The 20,527-nt window shown below is 39.2% G+C and overlaps 1 protein-coding gene across 8 annotated transcripts in view; it reads right to left on the bottom strand.

Moving 5' to 3' along the window:
- pard3bb (par-3 family cell polarity regulator beta b) overlaps positions 1 to 11,150 on the bottom strand; it is a 143,783-nt gene extending 132,633 nt beyond the window's left edge. For 5 of the 8 annotated variants that reach the window (XM_053876827.1, XM_053876825.1, XM_053876824.1 and 2 more), the window contains exons 1-2: positions 10,084 to 11,149; positions 3,024 to 3,125 (exon numbers count right to left, since the gene is read on the bottom strand). In XM_053876827.1, the coding sequence (XP_053732802.1) occupies positions 3,024 to 3,125; positions 10,084 to 10,200 (219 nt within the window). In that variant the 5' untranslated portion in view covers positions 10,201 to 11,149. Of the gene's footprint in view, positions 1 to 3,023; positions 3,126 to 10,083 lie in introns of all 8 variants that reach the window. The other 3 variants (XM_053876822.1, XM_053876821.1, XM_053876826.1) reach the window with 3 other exon arrangements.
- Between the last annotated feature and the right edge of the window lie 9,377 nt (positions 11,151 to 20,527).

Genomic DNA, 20,527 nt, shown 5'->3' with positions numbered 1-20,527 from the left:
GTGTTTTTTTGTTTTTTTTCTTTTTTCCTCTATTTTGGTGCTTTCTTTGTGTTCCCAAACCTTAAGTCGTAATGCCTTCCTCCAGTGAAGCACTCATGTGGTATTAGGAGCCATTTATTCATAGCGCAATAATAACACTAGCAGAGGCTCACTCCAGAATCCTATGAATATTTCACAATTTCATTTCATATGCAATCTCTGACGCTCAGAAGTGCATATTGCACGAGATCATTCGTGTGTATGTGGTTGGTTTTCAAGGACTCATATTGTGGTCTGTTATTTGATCTCAGTCTTTAAATGTCTACTTGGGTGTTTGTATGGACCTACTTGGGGATATAGTGATAGAAAGGAATGTTTTGTATTTTCACCTCTAAGAAGTAGCAGCTGCAACCTTAAAATGACTGGGAAAGACAGGCAGGGACCCTCTATCAATATTGCTGCTTTTTCGTTTTGGTTTTTCTGTTTGTTCTTCATCTTCAGTGTTTTACAGTTTCCTGCATAAGAATACTGAAGACAGGCAGGCAAGAAAAATGCTTCCCCACGCTGCACCAAGGACAGAGGAACTGCATGACTTTGAAACCACTCATCAATATTGCGAAAAAATAATTATTTATTATTATTTCTATTATTATCATTATTATCCTTCCAAAATAAAGTTATTTGCAGTTGCACAAGCAGGCAAATTTCACGCTATCCGATCATTGCAGAGGAAAGCGTTTGTGTGGTCGTGTGCATGTGTCTTTTTTGTGGTGACCAGAATCAGAATCAGAATCAGGTCAGTGGGGGTTCCACCAACTAGGAAAGTGCTTCGAAATAAAGTGCTGCGTATAAAATAAGATAAAATAAAATGGCCAAGAAGACCAAGCAGTAGGACGGGTTCCTCCTCTCCACCTCCCACCATTACAAGACCAGGGGGCGCCAATGACTCAGAGACAATGGGTTTGCTTGTTTTCAACATCATATCAAACTCCATAACTGCTCTAGAGGTAAACCCTTTCCTCCTCACAGGGAGGACTGGTTTTATTGCTGAAGTTTTAGAGATGAAAGTAAGAATAGATAAACAAAGATGCCACTGAATCAATTGCTGGAAAATAGTAGCAGTTCCAAAAAATGTACTAAAATGCTTTTAAAAAGTAAGATCAATTGCTCCTGGTGAAATCGATAGTTGGCATGCATGTCAGCTGCTCCAATTTCATTCATATCTTCAATGCAAATTTCCTGATTATGCAGGTCAGGAATGAAACCCAGTAAAGAACCAAGAGAGAATGCACGTGTGAGAATAGCGAAGATGAGGTATTTGTGATCAGTCATACACAGTAGTGGTCAGAGATGAAGAGAGATGAGATAAGAGTGCTAGCAGGGTGTATAGGCTCAAAATGTCAAACTGAAGGACCCGCTGTGTCAAAAGTTGAAAAATAGAGGGGTAAAACATGATCTGAAACGCTGTGTGTTTGGGAGGACAGCATACACAACATTACATCATCAATAATTTTGGTATAACAAGAAACAGGAGCACGTGATGGTTCCACCTCATCGAGTCAGAGTAGCAGCATAGAAGAAGAGAGTCTTTTGACTCGGCTGTCTCAATGACTTCTTGTGGTCGACCAAGAATTGGTCCACCATCTAGAAGTAACAGTTGAAGACACTCTGGTTTTATTTGGACATGAAACAGAAGGAAAGGATTAGAAATAACAATATGAAAGGGATGGTTCATGGAGAAAGGTTTGGGATAAATTTGAATGGAGTCCAGACTCCAGGCACCATGTTGAACACGAACAATGCTAGAAATGGAAATACTTGGCTTTTAAAAGAAGAAGAGGAAGACAACCATTGAGATTGATGGATGTGGTAAAGGAAGACATAAAGGGAAGATGCACAAAATTATTTCAGGGAATAGCACCCCCACAGACTGGGCAGGAGACATTAGGTACTGCATCCAGTTCATGCATCCAATAATAAGAATAACTCATTTAAATACTGATGAGCAGTTTGTTAGGTTTTTACCAGGTGCAATATCAGAGTTTTTCTGATTTTTTTATTGTTTTATTGTTGATATATGTTTTATATCTGGTGTTGTCAAACATCAGAAAATCAAAGGAAATTTAAATTCACTATGAAGGACAGTAGGCCACTCGGAAGTACAAAGAAGGAAATGAGAAACATGGTAACAGGACTGAGAGAGTTAAACACTTCACGGTGTTATATTTCCAGAGGAGAACCTGCTAACTCATGTAACGTTTTTCTTAATTAGAGAACAGAACCTTCAGAATAGCCTGCAGTATTTATATCACCTTAGAGGCAAACCTCGAGGAGCAGACAGAGAAATATTCTATAAGTGCATTTGTATCTTTTTTTCAATCGTCAATGCAGATGAAATATTCAGCCCACGGCCTTTTTCGGGCTCATTAAAACACATTGGCACTGCTTTAATGTGCTGATCACAAAAGAGAACCATTGAAGGACCAACGATGAGTCTTTAATCGAAGTCCATTACTATGTCCGAATACCGCCAGAGTCAATGAGGGTCTCTTAAAAAAGACTCATCAAAGGATGGAAATTAAACATGACACAATCCCTGGAGGAGTAATAACGCTCAGGAATATGGGGATTAAGTATGAAAAAGTAGCAAAAAGTGAATTGCTAATGATGCTTGCAATGCTGAAGGGTAGTCGTGACCTGGCCTATTAGAATTTTGCTTAAAAGGCAATATTCACAGAGGGAAAACAGTTTTTAGGGCTGAGTAGCTCAGCTCAATATAGTAAGGCACACTGGAATTCATATATTTTGTGTAGCAGTCATCCAAACATAGGCTAACAGCATCATGCATGAACTTCTTCCCGTATTCCGGTGCAAATATTTAATTTTCAAACATGCCACCTGTATCAAGTGTGTCGGTTATCAAATTCAGAGAGCCATCATGTCAAGAGCATCCAACACTGACTCAACAAACCTGAAGGGATAGAATGATGTGCAACATAAAATTACCAGATGCAGAGAAGAACCATTTATATTCAGGCTCTTACCTTGTCCTTGTCTTCGACAAGGTCACTAAGTATGTCGTCAGGGTCCAAAATTCCACCGTCACAGTATTCAATATGGTGAGTCTGGACCAGGTACTGTCCTTGCTGTGGCACACAAAAGAGTAACAAACTTGATATGATGTTGCGTTAGGTTTGAATTCATGAACATGCTGCAGACAATGTTGAAGTCCATAAAAACGACATGAGGAAAAATTGGCTCTGTCCTTAGAAATGCTGTAAAAATACATTTTCATTGAACAGGGAATTAATGAAGGCTGCACAATTAACCGCAACAAACTATACATCGATACCGTAATAAACTACACTGATCGTCTGGGGATATCTCCATGTACAGCAAACAATGTTGTGTATATTTTAAACCAGCACTTGTATGTTTGAACTGTACAACTGTAAAGAGTACATACATTAAACATCAGAAAACAAATGTTGCTTTCCCAAACATCATGAAAAATTGAGATTAATCAAGTTTAATTTAAATTTTTTATTTTGTTTATTTTTTATTCTTATTTTTTTAGTTGTTTTTTTTTTTTTCTCTGTGTGGTGCTCTTCCTGACTGCATGCCCTTTCTTGCCTCTATTGCTGCTGGAAATGTAAACTTCGTGGAGGGAGTCATTCCAAAGGGATCAATAAAGTCTAAGTCTAATAAATTGATAACAATATTGTTCAGAATAATAATGGTTATTTTGCCTTGCCAAACTGGAGCTTCCGAACCTCTTTCAACATTTTCCTTGCCCAGTGATCTCACACATCTCCTGCACATCTTCCACATCCAGCCCCACTGTGCCACGAACAGATTACAACTCACGCCAAGTCCATTTCTCTCGCTTTCTAAACTCTCTTTCTGGCTGTGTTGTGTCCGTGATTAATGACATCAATGTTCCACGGGACATCTGACTGCATTGAGCTTGGTGTTGAACAAGAATGTAAGATTCCAAACACATAGGCATATACAAGTACCTGGGAACAAATAGCCAAAGCAAAGGAATGCTCAAAACATTACAGCGCGCTACTGTCTCTAATAACTCTCTCAGGTCCAGGATCCTGTCAATGCCTTTGAGACAACTCCTACCATTTCATTATGAAATCTGACAGTGTGTTTTACATATCATTCACACATTAAGAAATCTGTTAAATAAGGGTTCATGATATCACAGCAAAGGGAAAAAGCACCCTTGCACCAGACTTGGACAGACCATCTCACCTACCTGTTACTTCACTTTTCATTATATTCAAATTGATTAATCGAATGAGCTAAGTCAAATGTGAGTGGTAAATTAGGAATTGCTATTTATAGGAATAATGTATAGGTGATATAAAGTCATAATGAATAGGTACCCTTAGTAAAATAAGAATTGAGCAATAATTAGAAAAGATCTCTAAGTTGTATGTTTATGTAAGCGCATAACAAGCCACAGTAAATGAAATGAAATCTCAACAGTAAGTCCTCACAATCCAACAGAAATTGTTTCATGAGAAGATAAATATCAAATGCTGAATTATAGCAGTTTTTTTAGGTCAACAGAAACTTTTACTTATTTATTTATTTTTGGGAGCAGGCATTCAACCGTGAAGGAAAGATAATGAAGCAGCAAGATAAAAGTATGTTTATCTCTGCAAAAATGCAGGTGAGCCCGGATAAAACCTTGAGATTAAAGTTCAGTGAAAAGGTTGAGATAAGAGCAGTAGTCAAATGGAACTAGCAGGCAAATCAGATGCAAAATTCCACCAAATGTTATTACCTCATATTATCTTAGCTTACTTTCGATAAAAAGGGAGATACTGTGTTTGACAACTGTGAAAGTATCCTAAAAATATCACAAGGTTGCACTCAGACGCAAATGACAATTTCGACCACACAGATAAAATGTTTTTACTTTCAATGAATGGCAAGCGTACAAAATGGGGAGTCCACCACGGGCTTCCCTGAATCACTCACCAAGAGTAGAAGACCAAAGTGGAGACAGAAAGACTAAAAAACAACATGTTTTGGGGGCTTGAATGTTAGAAGCATTGCACAGTACAATGAGATAATAGGCTCTAAGAAAACAGTATTTTTTTATCTCACATTTACTAAATATACTATTTTATACTATTTTTTTGATTGTCCTACGATGAAAGATTGCCTGTTCGTGCTAATATATTTGTCTTCCACACTTTGCTTTGAGCTGGAATTTACATGAGACAGTCAGATTTAGCAGTTCACTTTTATTTATTTATTTACTTTTTAAACCATGACTCTGTTGAATCAAACCGCTAAAGCATTTTATCAAAATAAATGACGGAGCCAAATAAATAAGAAAATAATCATTTCTGCATATTTTAAACACATCAGTGTTTCCCCGACAATGCTCCAGAGGGGGTGGGCGTTACGCCTTGCCCAATGGCACGGCCCAACACCCCGGAGGATTGCACCAATTTCATTTTAAACATTGCGCAAAACTACAATGGACATGGTAGAAAGTTCCCTTTCCTGTAGAACAGTTCTTTAAGTTGTTCTTTGGTTAAATCAGCACAAAAACCTTTACATGCATTTTCCATTTACATGTGAGCATGTCATTTCTCTCCGCTCTCTGTGCGCATTTTAACAGGCTCTTAAGTCTCTAGGATTCAGCATGTAACATACATTTTAGCCACTTATATCTGTAAAAGTCGCTTGTGATGGGTGTAAAATGCACGTATACACTCAGCAACTTAGGGATGGAGGAGTAGTGACACATATATGCGTGTGCACAGGAGAGAGAAACAAGAGAGACAGACTGTGGTTTCTTCTACGACGGGGATCGGTTCCAACCAACCGGTCGTAAGTTGGATTGGATGTAAATCGAATGCCATTCAAAATAGGCGACGCGAGGGTTATACAGTAGGTACTGTAGTGGTAGATCGCCGTGTGAGAGTGAGATGCTGGGATACAGTGCTGCCGTAACTGTCGTACGCGTTGTCGGGCTGCTACGTGCTGCAGTGGCAGACATTGAATAAAAAGAACACTGCAAACACTGCACATATTACTGATTTTTTTCATTTACAGAAACTTTTCCAAGATTCATTTCCTTTTGCCTTGCTACGGTTTTGACGAACTATAGCACATATAAAGCATTTTCTTATCTCCAACAGGCGAAAGGTCCATCAATAACTTAACTAGACGAGGACTGAGATAGCTCATCCCACACCATGGAGCTCAAGTAACCACAATGACGGTCATTTTACATACCCACTTCAAACAACACTCTCCTTGAAAACTAAAATTTCTAACATTAAAATATTCCACAAAAATATTGGAGGACAGAAAACACACAAAAACCTTTTTTCTGAGAGCAAAACTTACTGACATTGTGTTTCTGACCTAAGAGCACATGTACAGGCCTCTGTAAACAGTCACTTGTCTATTTGAACAGTCATTAAGGAGTCTGTCAACAAGCTGATGACTTCCTGACAATACACCCTCCCTCCTGTTTACCTCTCCCCAGTTGCCTATCTCAGCCATCTCCTCTTTACATTCATTATCTTTGCTCTAATTCCTCGGAATGTTTACACATTTCCTCCCTGCTGCTTGTCCTTGCCAACCTGGCGCATCATGTTCTTCATCACACTTGTTTGCATATACACCCTCAGTGACTTCGATCAGGGTTAAAATTTTGGTTGGTGGCTCAGTGGAAATCAGTGCTTTCTGATATCAAGTTGTTTTATGTATATTTGTGATGGACAAATTAGTATTAATGTATTGCATCACAAAACAAAAAAGTTTATGTGATTAAAAATAATGGTTATTTCAAATCTCAGTTTGTCTTTTCCTCCAAAATCAACATTGATCATCACAGCTTACAGTGACTTTATATATCAACAGCAACACACCCAAAATACTGATTTTAATACATCAACATGCAATAATAATTCTCATAATAACACAGTGGTACCTTGACAAACAAGTGTCCTAACTCGAGATCCAAACTGTCTCAGCTGTTTTCATGCTTTGCGTTGAGGTTAAAAAAAAAGAATGTGGGTTGCCAGCCAGCTTCAGACACAACACTAAAACATCCACCCAGCGTCACAAGCTCATCACCCTGCTGACCACACAGCATTTGAAGCTGGTACAGCTAACGCTAAAGGTTGGAGGAGTATCCAGCCAGTCTGTGTTTTGCTGGTTCTCATGAGAGAGACTCTACTTGTCATGTCCCATCATTCGTGTTGTTTTGTTAGTTTGTTCTGTGCATTGTAATTTTATTTGCTACTCATATTCTATTCCTGTAAAATGCTGCTGTAATTTCCAATAAAACAAATTGCAAATATTGAAGGTGTGTGATGTCAGTCAAAGTAATAATTAAGGTCCACAGACATCTTTCATCCAAACGCAGTTTTCAGTTTTTTATGTAACAGACCAGTTTTTATTGCCACATTTAAGGTTGTTCAGGAGGAAGAAAGTTTGAGATGCATGACCACATAAAAAACCGAAAGTCATAAAAAGGAGGCAAGCAGCGCACATAAAACCCAAAAGAAGCAAAGAACATAGCAAAAGAACACTCCCTTGAGCAAGGCTGAGGGGAAATGCTGGAGGAGGTGGCCGAGAAATGAAAACAAACAAAAGTGGAATGTTAATAACAGTGAAGAACAGGAGACAAAGGTGCACGAGAGAAAATGAATGTCTAATTGCAGGGGTTATGGAGGACAAAGAAAAGCAAGCAGAGCGAAAAGACAGAAAACAAAGGCACAAAATATGATCAGGTGGAAAGGGAAGTATTTCATTCTAAGTGTCAAAAGAACTGGGAGGTTTATCGTTATTAATTCTGGATTGGAATTAACCTCATAGAAACAATAAATACCTTGAATTGGTTTTAGTTTTGTAAATATTGTGAGGTCTCTATGAAACAAGAGACTAACTTATTGTACATTTCAATTTACAGTATATATAGCAGGACAATATTGGGCAATATGGCAAAAATATCGCATCATGAGTTTCTTTTACTATAAAAATCACAATTTCGATATTATCATGGTTTTCTTCTCTTTTTTCTTAACAAAAGAATGTACACTCTGACAGCCAGCAAACTTGCATACAGATATATATATATGCCCCTGCTGTGCAGCATCGCACTTCTGCGCCTCAGGCAATGTCCTTTTTGTTACGACAGTCTTGAATTATCCTCGCTCACACAAGTTGAACAAAGATTTGAATTTGATTTGAATCAGTGAATTTGATTTGAATCAGTGTAGTACAAGTACAGATCCAGACGAAAAAAAAAAAAAAGATAAACAAATAGTCTGGTAATCATCAGTAACTTCTGAAAAATACGTTTCTTCGCAGTACTCATGCAGGCAGCTGCGCAGGTGCGAGATCACGGAAGTAAAAACAGTTACTGTAGAGAGGGTAAATCTGTCTGTCAATAAAATCAGATGTTTATTGGCCTAATACAGGCAAAAACACCCGTAGACAGGTGCAGGTTTTTAACCAATCACGTGTCAGCTGAAACAAGCAACACTAGAAATGAACCAATGAACCGATTAGTTTAGTACATTCATAAAGTAGAGGAGGTTATGAGATTTTAAATGTGCATGACACATCCACTCAGCTATGGAAAGATATTAAAAATAATTATCAAAGGTGGTATTTTGCACATTTCTTTTTGTTAACTAATCGAATCAAAAATTGAAATGCTTGTTTTTAGCAAGTAACAAGCTCCATTTTTCAGTGTAGGCACCACAAAAATGGCTCAATTCCAGTTTCCACTGATCAAATATATCAATCACAAAGCAGCCAGCAAACAAACCCCTTTGTCGATAAAAACAAAACTGACTCAACCAAAGGAATGCGCACTGCATAACTGATTCCCATTGGTCTGATCTGCTTCTACTCTAGTCAATGAAAGTGTGTCCACCAGACAAGCAGTGCTGCTCGGAGGCCCACAAGTGGCCTGGCACTCTGTGTCACTGAAAACAGTTGGTGGCACCGTTATTGTTTCCTCAGACCACCGCGGTTGCACGTCAAACTTGAATAGAGCTGGGCATTCAGTTTGAGGCAAACGGCCACAGCAAGTCAAACCCCTCCTCTTCAACCTGTGCAGTGCGCAGTCCCTCTGATATACGTGTTTCTAATCTTGTCCTACCTAGTCTGCCCCAAAGAAAACGTAAGCATCTTCATCGCCGCTTCTTGGCATCTCTGCCTTTTGGTGTGCCTCAAAAATTAGAGCAATCTGAAATGAGCCACAGAGACCATGTGGCAATCTGATGAGGTTATCTGCCTGTGTGCTGAGAGGAAACCATTTGCATAATTTTACAATCACAAATAAAGTGACCATTTTGACTGACCAAGCTCTCTGGACCTATTCAACTCATATGAGATATGCTTTAGATTTTTCAAAAGCAAGTAATGAAGAGCTGGGCCTCGACAGCGTTCTTCAATTTCGCCTGACTTTGGACAAGAAAATCATAACCGTGTCTCATGATTAAACAAAAAGACAGAGCATTGATTTGGATGGCTTTGAAGAAAACTCAAAATGTTGATGCTGCTCCTTTGACTCACTTTTACACTTAATGTTAAAATTAGACTGGGCATATCACATCGGACACCAGTACAGACCGTTGGTCTAATACTCAACCTTAAGCTTCAGCATTCAGAGGTCAGAGTTTGTCGTAGCCAATCCTAGTAAATATGTTCACTGGAAACTAGACTTTTCTTATTTTTGACAATGTTTAAATGTTGTCTGCTAACAGTGCACCCTGTTGGTAATAATGTATTGTAAAATAATCCGGGAAAATGAAGAACCATAACAATAAAAAGGGAACAAAAATCTCCTATTCATAACTTTTTTCCTGAAACAGAACACAAATGTGGGTGACTTTAAATCACTTGCACTCAAAATAAAAGATTAAAAAAATAATAACTGTACACGTAACTTTTTAAAGAAAGGACATTTTTAATAAGTTACTTTTCGTTCTCACTGGAGAATTGGAATGAGTGTGTTTGGCCATTACACTAACAGTACACATCAAAGCATATTTAAAAACAATTACTGAAGCGATTAAAACAGCTAAACATAGAAGTCAACAGTACCTGCTCCAGGAGTTTTCTGTATCGTTGTGTGGCTTGTTGGATGAGGTCCCGCACAGTCCAACCCTCTTTGCAGGGCACAACCACCCCCGTTGGGCCAAAGCTCACTGTCACTTTCATGATAGTTTCTTGAATACTTTCGACGATTCACGAGTCATAAGAGGGATGCTCCTGAACCTATGTGCTTATTAAAGACAGGCAAGGAATCTGTCCACGATACAAATCGCTTTAAGAATTAAGGAAGTAAAGGAAAGCCTTATTTCAAAATGAAACAAAAACTTTTGAACGAAGTGCTTACAGCAACTGCAGCTACGCCTCTCAAGCATCCAGCGGTCACGGAGCGATTCCACTTCCTCCAGCTCCGAGCATCTGGGTCACCGCATGCTTTCCCATCCCTCAACAAGTTGTTACTCAGTTATGAATGTGCCGCCTTGAAAAACACCAGCGATTACTTACTGCTAAACTGGTAGTTGATATAACGATTGTGCTGCTGTGAAGTCCAATCTCAACCTGAAGGGTGCAAGTTTTTGTCAACAGGACTAGCATCACAGTGTCACATTAACTTGCTCCGGTGGAACTAAATCACAAAATGCTGCCCCACAACTCCAGAACGCCCATCTCTCGAATCTCTTATTTGTCTATCACGTGTATGTACGTGCCAGCTTAGCGTCCGAGAATGATATCGACAGTTTTAGTACTTCTACTCCAGTTAGCCGCTATGCTCCCCGCTAACTAGCATTAGCCACCTTAGCTGAACTTCGGAGGAAGGGATGCGGTCGCTCGGGTATCATTCCTCAAGTTTTTACTCGAATGGAAGGAAATGAGCTCCGCCTTTAAAACGACAGTGTCAACTGGCAAGCCGTTATATTTGCACGTAGATCCACAAGGTCGGGATAAAGTGGAAATGAAAATAACGAGGACAAAAAGAGTTGGGAAAAGTTTGGGGATTCCTCCGGTGTCGCCCAATCCCGACCAGCTCCTCCACCGCCGCTGGGTCCGTCGCCTCTGACACTGTCTTAAAGCGAAAGACTTGCGCTCCACAACGGAGTAAATCACCGGGGATATGACCGTGAACTACAAACAACTGACAGGCACGAGAGAGCACATATGAGTCGTTTAAAAAAAACAATCATAATGAGTTGTCTACTTCCACAAGGCGAAGGGAAGTCATTAATAGTAATAACGGAACTTAAGTCTTTTTTAACATCAACTCGATTGTTTACACTGCTACAAGAAAATAACACATTTTAATCTGTCGCAAAAAATACTAGTTTTAAACGAGTAAAATCTTATACAGCTAAAACATAATTTTGATTGTTATTGAATAATGATTATATGGCCTTGAACGTCATTCAGGTCAATTTGTCCACGGAGAGACATTTAATGCCTTTTTGCGGTGCAAATATTTGTGACTGTTCAGTAAAGAAGTTGAGTTTAGTGATTGTTTCACACTTTGCTGAGGTTAGAGTTTGCATTTGCCAATCTGAGTATTTACAGTCACTGCATGTGTTGACGGATGGCTAGAAAGCTCTCTGGTTTGTTTTGAACCATCTTGTATATTTAGTTAACACTGCATATCGTTGGTTTATATTCGCTTCCTCTTTATGTTAAAATAATAGCAGAAAATGAAGTAGAAACAGTAGGACTGACAGACCAGACTGAGGTAAACCCTCTCTTCACTGCCTCACTGGGAAGTCATCGGCTTTATCTCGATATACAAAGACAGTGAGCTCCGTCTATGTACTTGTGTGCATCAACAGCACAAACCATGGAGCTGAGTACACACTGCTCTGTCTGGGGTAGAAAAGATTCTGCTGCTCACTGATGCAGACATCTCCTCTAAGCCAGGACCTAACCACAGTTTCACACACCTTCACTGTGTGACTCATCAACTCGATCAACAGTTCTGACTTTGTTCTTAAAAATTGCCAACACGACACTTCTACAGGCCAGTTGTCAACCTCTTGGCCTGCAAGATTGTATTGAACACTAAGTCGAATCTGCCAACTTGATCGTCTGGTCTCTTGAGGGTGATGTACCTGAAAACGTGGAGCAGACACACACAAAGGGCTGGGATGGCGCTGGTCTCCCCTTTGGATCACAGGTCTCAGCTCCACTTCAAGCAGATTTTAAAAGTTATTGTTATTGATATTTAACAGCTGCCAACTCTTTTTTGTCTTATGTTTTCATTTTGAAATCATTACAGGCCTTAAAGTTTCTTGGTAAGTCATCATAATATGACTTTGTTTGACTACAAAAAACCACCAAGGACACTCGGAAGAACTTGTGAACAGACTCTGGACCTTTGACATCAACCTTGGTTTTCAAAACAGAATAATCCATGAGTAATAACCCGGACAGCCACTAACCTGAAAGCTCAATTATATGATCTAATTTCTGCTGCTCTCAATCAATTCGGCCGCAGTGACAGTGACTTTGAGCGAAAAATGGATGGTTTTATAATTGAGGCATTTACGTTGATGAAGTGGCCACCGTCACTGAGCTTTGAAACCTTTCAAACTCCTAAGTCACTTCACATGAACTCTCTAGCAGCCTTAGTGGTGTTTTGTTGATGCCAAGATCATTTGCATAACATTTTACCTTTGCTCAGATTTCTGCAGCATCAAAGACAAAACCTCCACGTTGAGGTGGAGCTTGTCTTTGTAATCAGCTGTTGAAATGTGGGTTTGGTATGTCTGCTAATTGATTTGGGCTTCGTGGAGTTTCTGGGTCACTGAATTTCATTGCAGCTAATGAATCCCGGGGGGGAAACCACAGCGAATGCAAACGTGTTTACTTCTTATTTTTGTAAGGGGTGGGAGGGCTTTCATACAAGGTTGCATGAAAACTAGTTAAAATGTCAAGTTAAACATGCAGCATCAGAGTTTCCCCATCAATGTTAACTCAGTTGCCAGACCCTTTATTTATTTATTTTTTATTAGAATATTTTTTTCAAACACCATGTTTACCCTTTAAAGTAACTTTGCTTGTGTGTGAAAGCTGAAACACGGAACCATAGCAAAGTTCCTATTATGCAAGTTAAACATTACAGGAATGCTCTGAAAAAAATGGGAACAAAGTTTTAATCTTAACTCAGGTAAAGAAAACATAGCAGATAAAACAAACCCAGGAGTTGCAAGTGAAAAAGAGTACTGTTCTAAGATGAATGTGAACATATAACCTTGTCTTAGTTATTAAACGGGATGATGGAGGAAAGCCAATACCTGAGGACAAGATGGGTGATGAGGATGGAAGCATTGTTATTCAACTTGTGATTTAATCATTATTATTATTATAAGCATAATTGTAATTTTAGGTCATCAAATTGTTGTTCTGAAAACACAACAAATAATAACAAGTTTGTTTTTTCCCTGTTAGGTACAGGAAGTGCTGTGAGCTGTTTAGTATTGAACCAATGACTATACAGCATTGTGAAAAAGAATAAATCACACCATCAAAGTTATGAAGGTTTTCTAGGGCATAACACTCCCACAATTCTAATTCAGTGTGTTTTTCCCACATGTGTGTATGTTGTGTTTGCAGCAGGTCACTAAGTTTATCAGTGTACAGACGCAGAACTCGATCAGTTACTGTATATTGAAAAGAAGCCAGGGAGCCTAACACCCCAAATGGAAGTGTCTGGAATTGGTCGAAAAAACAAAATCAGGGTTTTGCCACTGTTGTTTAAACCGTTTAAAGTGTTGTGGAGACTCCAACCACACTAGTTTTTAATCATGAGAAGTAAATCTCTGTCCAATATAAAGTCGCCCTCAGCTGGTCAGATGTGCAGCCAGAATGTTTGTACTCAGTTCTTCTTTCCATTACGCACGCAGAAAACCACTATAATCGTGTCCACATCCATATGCTCTTGTTTCAGTGTTTACAAATTGTTTTAATTCGTTTGATCGCATGACAGTTCATCTTTAAAAAAGTGATATCTTTTTCGTTACATGTAGCACATGGCTGTTTTCCCCTTTGTACTCTGGAGGCAACAGAGTTTGTGATTTATCTCACATTGGTGTGTATCTGAATAAACTGTGGTCCATGGGAGCCATGATCTATTGACCAATCCATTGGCCATCTCCAAGGCTGGTTGCTTCTCTGCAGCAGTGATTTAATTCATATTCAGACTGTAACTATAAATGTTGAGATTAAGAAGCAGTGACATCCGCGGCAAATATATGTTTGGGCAATGGTGGTTAATGTTGCGCTCTTCCCGCCTCATTGATAATGTGCATTGATTTATGTTCTCTTTGTCTACTTGTTTGAAATAAATATACATTGATAGAACTCACTTACATGTTTATTATCTCTCAAAACACGCCCCCAACCATCCCTCCCAGCTTTAAACCTTCTAGCATTATATTGAGCTAATTTTCAAACCACTCTATTGAAGTCAGTGGTAGTTTGTGAGCACCCTTGCTGGCATTGGCGGATAAATCAGTTTGTCATGATGTAACAGCATGTTGTTCCCTTTTTAGGAAAGGAAATTGAGCACTGCAGGTATTGAGTGCCATTGACACTTGCTTCATTGGCACATCCAAGTGCCAGCACCTGCAAACATTTTCAATTGATTTTAATTTGTTTAATTAATTTTTTGGTTAAATCACTGTGGGACGGAAATAAATGTGATCGTGAAATTAAAGCTTGAAAACACACAAATACAGATAAGGCAAGAAAAAGAATTGCCGCACTTCTACAGCAACCATTTTGTTTAAAAGGGCTAGAATCTCAAAATGTCCTCTTAATAAATGCGTTTTCATTGAGAATGAATGGAAAAGATACTCCAGCTTAATGAATGGTGATCTAAATCATCATTGGACAGACAGTACAAACGCCCCCATTTTGACCTGCAGAGGATAAAAATGTGAATAATGAGTGCATTTTATGTAACATGGAGAGTAGACTGTATGTTTTCATCCCCATACACACCTCCAGTTGATATCTCAATTAACACTACCGCATCAGGAGAGATGGGGCACCTGCCTCCAAAGACAACCTGAACTGAGTGGAAGTAATTGATACTATTCACAGAGAGCAGCTTTAAAAAGTAATTATGTGTGTAAAACAAGCATGAAATTGTTCTGCCAACCCTGAAACCTCTCAATTGTGTCAGTCTGGGAGGCATGTGCGTGTGTGAGAGAGAGCGAGTTTTCATTTTCAGGTGTGAGGCTGTTATTTGTTTTCAGTTGTGGCTTTGTGTGTTGTTCTGTCTTTTGTCCTGCAGACTGTAGGGCAGCCTGCGGTCAAATATCATACTAACCTATGAGAATCCACCCCATTTTGGAAGCAGTAGGCCCATTAGTTATTACATAATTCATGTTCTTTGTTGTGTGAGGACAGCAAATCTCTGCCAGAACATGGTTTCTTCATCTTCGTCTCTAATTCTTTCCTTTGCAATTTCATGCTCGATGTTTCTTGATATATACAGCATCAAGATGATGTCAAAGGTGTTAATAAATCGTAAATGTGGTTGGAATGGTGTGAAAGGGTTACAGGGATAATACTCCTTATTGAGTGAATCCTGTAAGCACACATGCACAGGTTTGGTTCAAAAATTGCTCATGTGTACTTTTGAATGATATTTCGCTGAAGTTACATTTTGGCGACACTCACAGGTATTGAAAAAATTTGGTTGTCACCACATGTCAAGATCATTTCCCCATCGTTGGAATTGACAATGAACTGCAAGCAATAGGCCACACATCACTGCAGAACTGTACATGAAGTTGTTTGAGGAAGCAGAAGTCAGCATTGGTGTCTCCTCATGGTGAGTTGTTCCTCCACTTGTGCGTTGGGTGTGATAATGTGGGCTTGAAACACTGTGTCATTCACCTTACTCCTGGGCCAGCATCCCTAAGGACAACCACCTCTGTGTGAAATGCACTGCAAGTGAAGCTGACCTCAGTCATGCACTTGCTGACTCCAAAGACAGTGTGATTTTTATGGTTTTTACTCAGTACATGTGAGAAAAGCCTTTTAATCCTCTAACATTTTAGTACATATTGGGCAGACAGACACAGTTTGTAATCCTCATTGATTCAGGTATAATAGTTCTTAATGCAACTGAGAGAACCACTGAACATTCTAAGTGTAAATGCTTCACCCCACTGATTCGATTGACTGTGGGATCTAAGTTTGACTCAGAAATCAAATGCTTCTCAGAGTATCGCTTTTTCATTGTGATATTTTTTGACAGCATCAAAGAGCATTAAATGTCACCCGCCTCAACATTATAACACTTGGTGGTACAGCCAATTTCATGTGAGCTGATGAATAGAGCTGTGGAATGAGAATCAGCCTGACACTGAATTGGATTCAGAGAAAGTGTGGACAAAAAGACCAGCAGGATCATGCCCTCCATCTCCTTCTTCTGTCCTTAACAAAAAATATGACATTTCCAATGCATGAAGCAATTTAATCTCTTGCTCCTCTATGAAAATGCCTGTAAATGAACATCTGTGAAATTAAAAAGATAGCCCAGACACCGCCCAATCCATCCATCCTCTCCCTCTTCAGCACCATTCTTTTTCATTCTCATGCCAAAGACGCGGTATTATCAATGCATGAATCAATTTAATCTATTTCCCCTCGCTGCCTCTTCCTTATGAATATGTCTGTAAATGAATGTGTGTGAAATTAAGTAGGAGATCTTAGGTCGGCCTCTTCCTCTCTCTCCGGCTGCATCTGCCGTCGGTCTATTCAGAGGTCAGAAATGTTTCCCATCTGGGAACAACACTCTGCCTTTCTGAAAGTTCCCATTACTGTATGTAAATTCATTAATTGCAACTCTACGATGGCATTGTTCCTGGACCTTTAGCCTCTGATCCTTCATACAGAGAGCTAAAACTTTTTTAACTGAGGTTCTTTCCATGTAAGCTTTTCACTATTACTGTTATGCCTCAGGCTATATAGGTAGAAAAAAATAATTTTGATAAAAAAAGATAACGTGCAAAAAAAATTGCATGAAAAATGTGTGTCTAATGTAGAATGACCTCTATACAGGTATGTATTGCTGCACCTCTGACTACACACACACACACACACATATACATACTATATATATATATATATATATATATATATATATATATATATATACATTGGCTGCTTTGTTGAGCAGGACACGTGCTTGAGTTCTACTTCCCAAATGTTTACCAGGAAACAGATCTGACGTCACGTCTTGCCAGCATCATTATGTGGGGAAAAAATGATTCTGCACAGAAATATCGATATTTGACATTGTCACGAAAAAAGTGGGATATATTTGAGATTTTTTTTTTTCCCCAGCCCTAACATATTTTCCCAAAAATGGTCTCACAGATGTTGCAGTTGAATGTGAGTTTAAAAAACGATTGATTAGAATCAATAACTAATTGCCAAAACACAAAATCTAGCAGTTCCACATTCAGAGAGCTTTGGGGGGAAGCAGTTGTGTGCTTCTGCCTTTCTTCTGCCCAACCATCTTCCAGATAGTAGCAGTGCAAGGAAACTGTAGAGAGGGCAGGAGGTGTCCTTCACAATCTTCAGTGCTCTGGAAGAGGTCATGAACGGAAAGGAGAGAAACTGTTTGTTTTCATTGCTCCTCTGACTGTCTTTTGGTACAGCATGTAGCTGGCTGAACTTGGCACTGAGACATGTTTTTTTTTTTTAATGCATTATAATTTTTTAAATTCTAATGTTGTACAAGCCACAGAAAACACCAGCAATCAGGTTAATAAAATAATGGCATTGCATAGTCAATGAATCAAGACAGAAGCCATTCTGACTGCTTGTAACCTTAACCCTAATGTCAAGGGGATTTTTTAATTTACTAAACTGAATCATACTATTACCGTTGATTTAAAGACAAGAGAAGAGGATTCTGTTGTCTGTCTGAGACCATGGTTCTGTGTTGGTAAAGGGGGTGCTGGTTGGACATGGTGGAGGTTTTAGGATCCTGATGTCACCTGGTAGTTTAAAGATCTTTGAAACGATATTGATTCTCTTCTCTTCTGTAAGTATTGCAAGATGATTAAATAGGTGCATCTGTGTGGTTAGAAGTTGAACAGACTTGAGTTTAAAAACATCATATAATGAAGTTTTCTGATTCTTATTCTGATAGAGTATTTGACTTAATGACAGCAGAACTGCATTTGAAAAGATGGCAGTGGCATTGTCTGGCTGTGGTGTGGAGCATGTATGATTCTGATATTTTTGTTGAACATCCGGACCTGAGCAGGACACTTTTGTTTCCTATAATTTTAAGGCACTCGACTCATAATTGGCATTTTTGGCCGAAGCTTGTTTTTTGATGCAAATGATTAAACCAAAAACTGTGTTGAATGTCATGGCCCCCTAAATAAACAGAAGCTTTACGATATGCTATGACTTCCACCACGGAGCCTACCGCTGACATAATAATAACAGCTTAAATCACTCCTCTAGTGATGCACAAAACACATATTTGGATAAGCACACCTTCCTGAGGTGAGTCAGGCACAGAACAATAACACAGCAAATAAGAGATCAGAGACTGCAAAGGAAAAGAGGATATGTTGAGAAGGCTAAAGAAACATTCGAGGCTTAACGGAAAACAGGAAGTCAAGCGATATGAGCAAAGGAGCCAGGTGTGATGGGAAAAGTGTTTTTGTTATGTAAAACATCTGAATGGAAATGTTCCTGTCAGCCTTATTTACAACAGTGAATAGAGAGCCGATTGACATAAACCTTCTCTATGGATAAACCCCGAGGCAGTTCCGAATCATGGCTGAATGCAGCATGCTGATGCTCCTAAGCTGCAAACTGATATTATTGTGCTCTTGAAGAGCTTCACCAACTGTGCAAGTGCAAAAGTGCGGCAATGACACAGAATGGTCCTTTGTCTGTTTCGCTCCTGTATTCAAATGTTTCACCACCTTTGTTGCCGAGAAGGTGCTTCCCTACAGTCAGACACAGAGCTCTGCTGTCTTTGAGAGAGCAGGAATGATCTGCGCCTGAGTCTGAACCCACATATTGTTGGTGTACTGTATCAGCCCCTGTAAGTCATATAACCTTGTGACCTGTGCCACGCATGATATCATTAAACATCAAGTCCTAGGAGGTTGGAAAAGGAGGCTGGCTAGAACAACTCTCACCCACAGTGGCCCTTTGAGAACCGGTTTGAGACCACTGCTCTGAAATGTCATTCTGAATTAAATGACTCGATTTGGCTTGTTTTGGATGAAATTTTGCTTCACCGCGCGTCTACTCCACGTGACATGACCCGTAAATTCATTCTTAAGAAAGACGAGTCCTCCGCCATCTTCTGCCTCTGTGGCTGAAGCAGGATGTGCTGCAGCACAGCATGCCCAACAAACAACAGCTCACAGCAGAGAGTGAACTTTTTAATATCAAAATAATCCAACACAAATGCATTGAACTAAATACAGGAAGAATATTCTTAGGGCTGGTGGTGCCTTTACAAATGGAGTGAGGGACTAGTGCTACAGAAGGCTCTCTCTTTGTCGCTTCCAGCAAATTATGCTCCGTCTTACGATATTAGTAGTTCAGAGCAGTTCAGATGGAATGCTTGCAAGTGTTTGATTGTGTTTGTATCTTTTCGCATCATATAAACAGAAGATTTTATCTCTGATCCAAAAACATTCATTTTGAAACTCAACTGTAAGTGGTGAAGAGAATGTGTTCATCTGCTGTTAATCCCAGACCATCATTCTTAGTTCCACTTGTTCCTTTTGATCTAATGTAATGGGTTTGTTGGAGAGTGACGCATGATCTTCATTTCTTCGATAGATTCCACTCATTGTTTATAGACTAGTTCCTTTAATGTGTCAATCTGTTCCTTTGTTTCTGCCTTCATCAGCATAATTTATTTTCCGCCACTTTTGTACATATCTCTGCCATTTCTTATGGAATTAATTGAATTGTTTTCTCTTCCTTCCTTTGTCTTTGCATGAGTTTGCTCATCCACTGGTATGTTCCTGGTTCTCATCTGATCGGTGGGCCGTATCTTCAAAAAGAAGTCAATTTTATACGAGTTAATTCCCACTTCTGTTGGTGCCATTGTCGTTTCACTCATCGTCCCAGTCCTTCCTGCTAGCCATCTGTTGTTGACGATGGAAAAACATTTGTTTTAAATCTCCATTTAGCGTCAATTTCATTGACAATCTTGTGTAGCTCCAACTTTTCCCAGTGCTCTCATTTGGTGCCTTTGATCCTATAAAATGCTGTATATAACAAGAGGCCTTCAGAAAAATACTATGTTAAAATATGTTACTAAAGCATGCTGATATCTTATGAACCTGAAAGTCTATTAAACTGCTGCATGTGTCAGAATTTTGTTGCCTCATATATTGGTGTGAGAAAATGTTGTTGGGCAGGTCACAATGTTTTGACTGCTCTAGTGGGACACATTCGAAGGACTCCATTATAAACACCCACTGCACCCAAGTATAATTCCTTTAATACT

The sequence above is a fragment of the Synchiropus splendidus genome, chromosome 10, assembly GCF_027744825.2.
Source record: "Synchiropus splendidus isolate RoL2022-P1 chromosome 10, RoL_Sspl_1.0, whole genome shotgun sequence".
Classification (NCBI taxonomy): domain Eukaryota; kingdom Metazoa; phylum Chordata; class Actinopteri; order Syngnathiformes; family Callionymidae; genus Synchiropus; species Synchiropus splendidus.
Note: the sequence above shows the minus strand (reverse complement) of the source record. Positions and strands in the feature narration are given on the sequence as shown.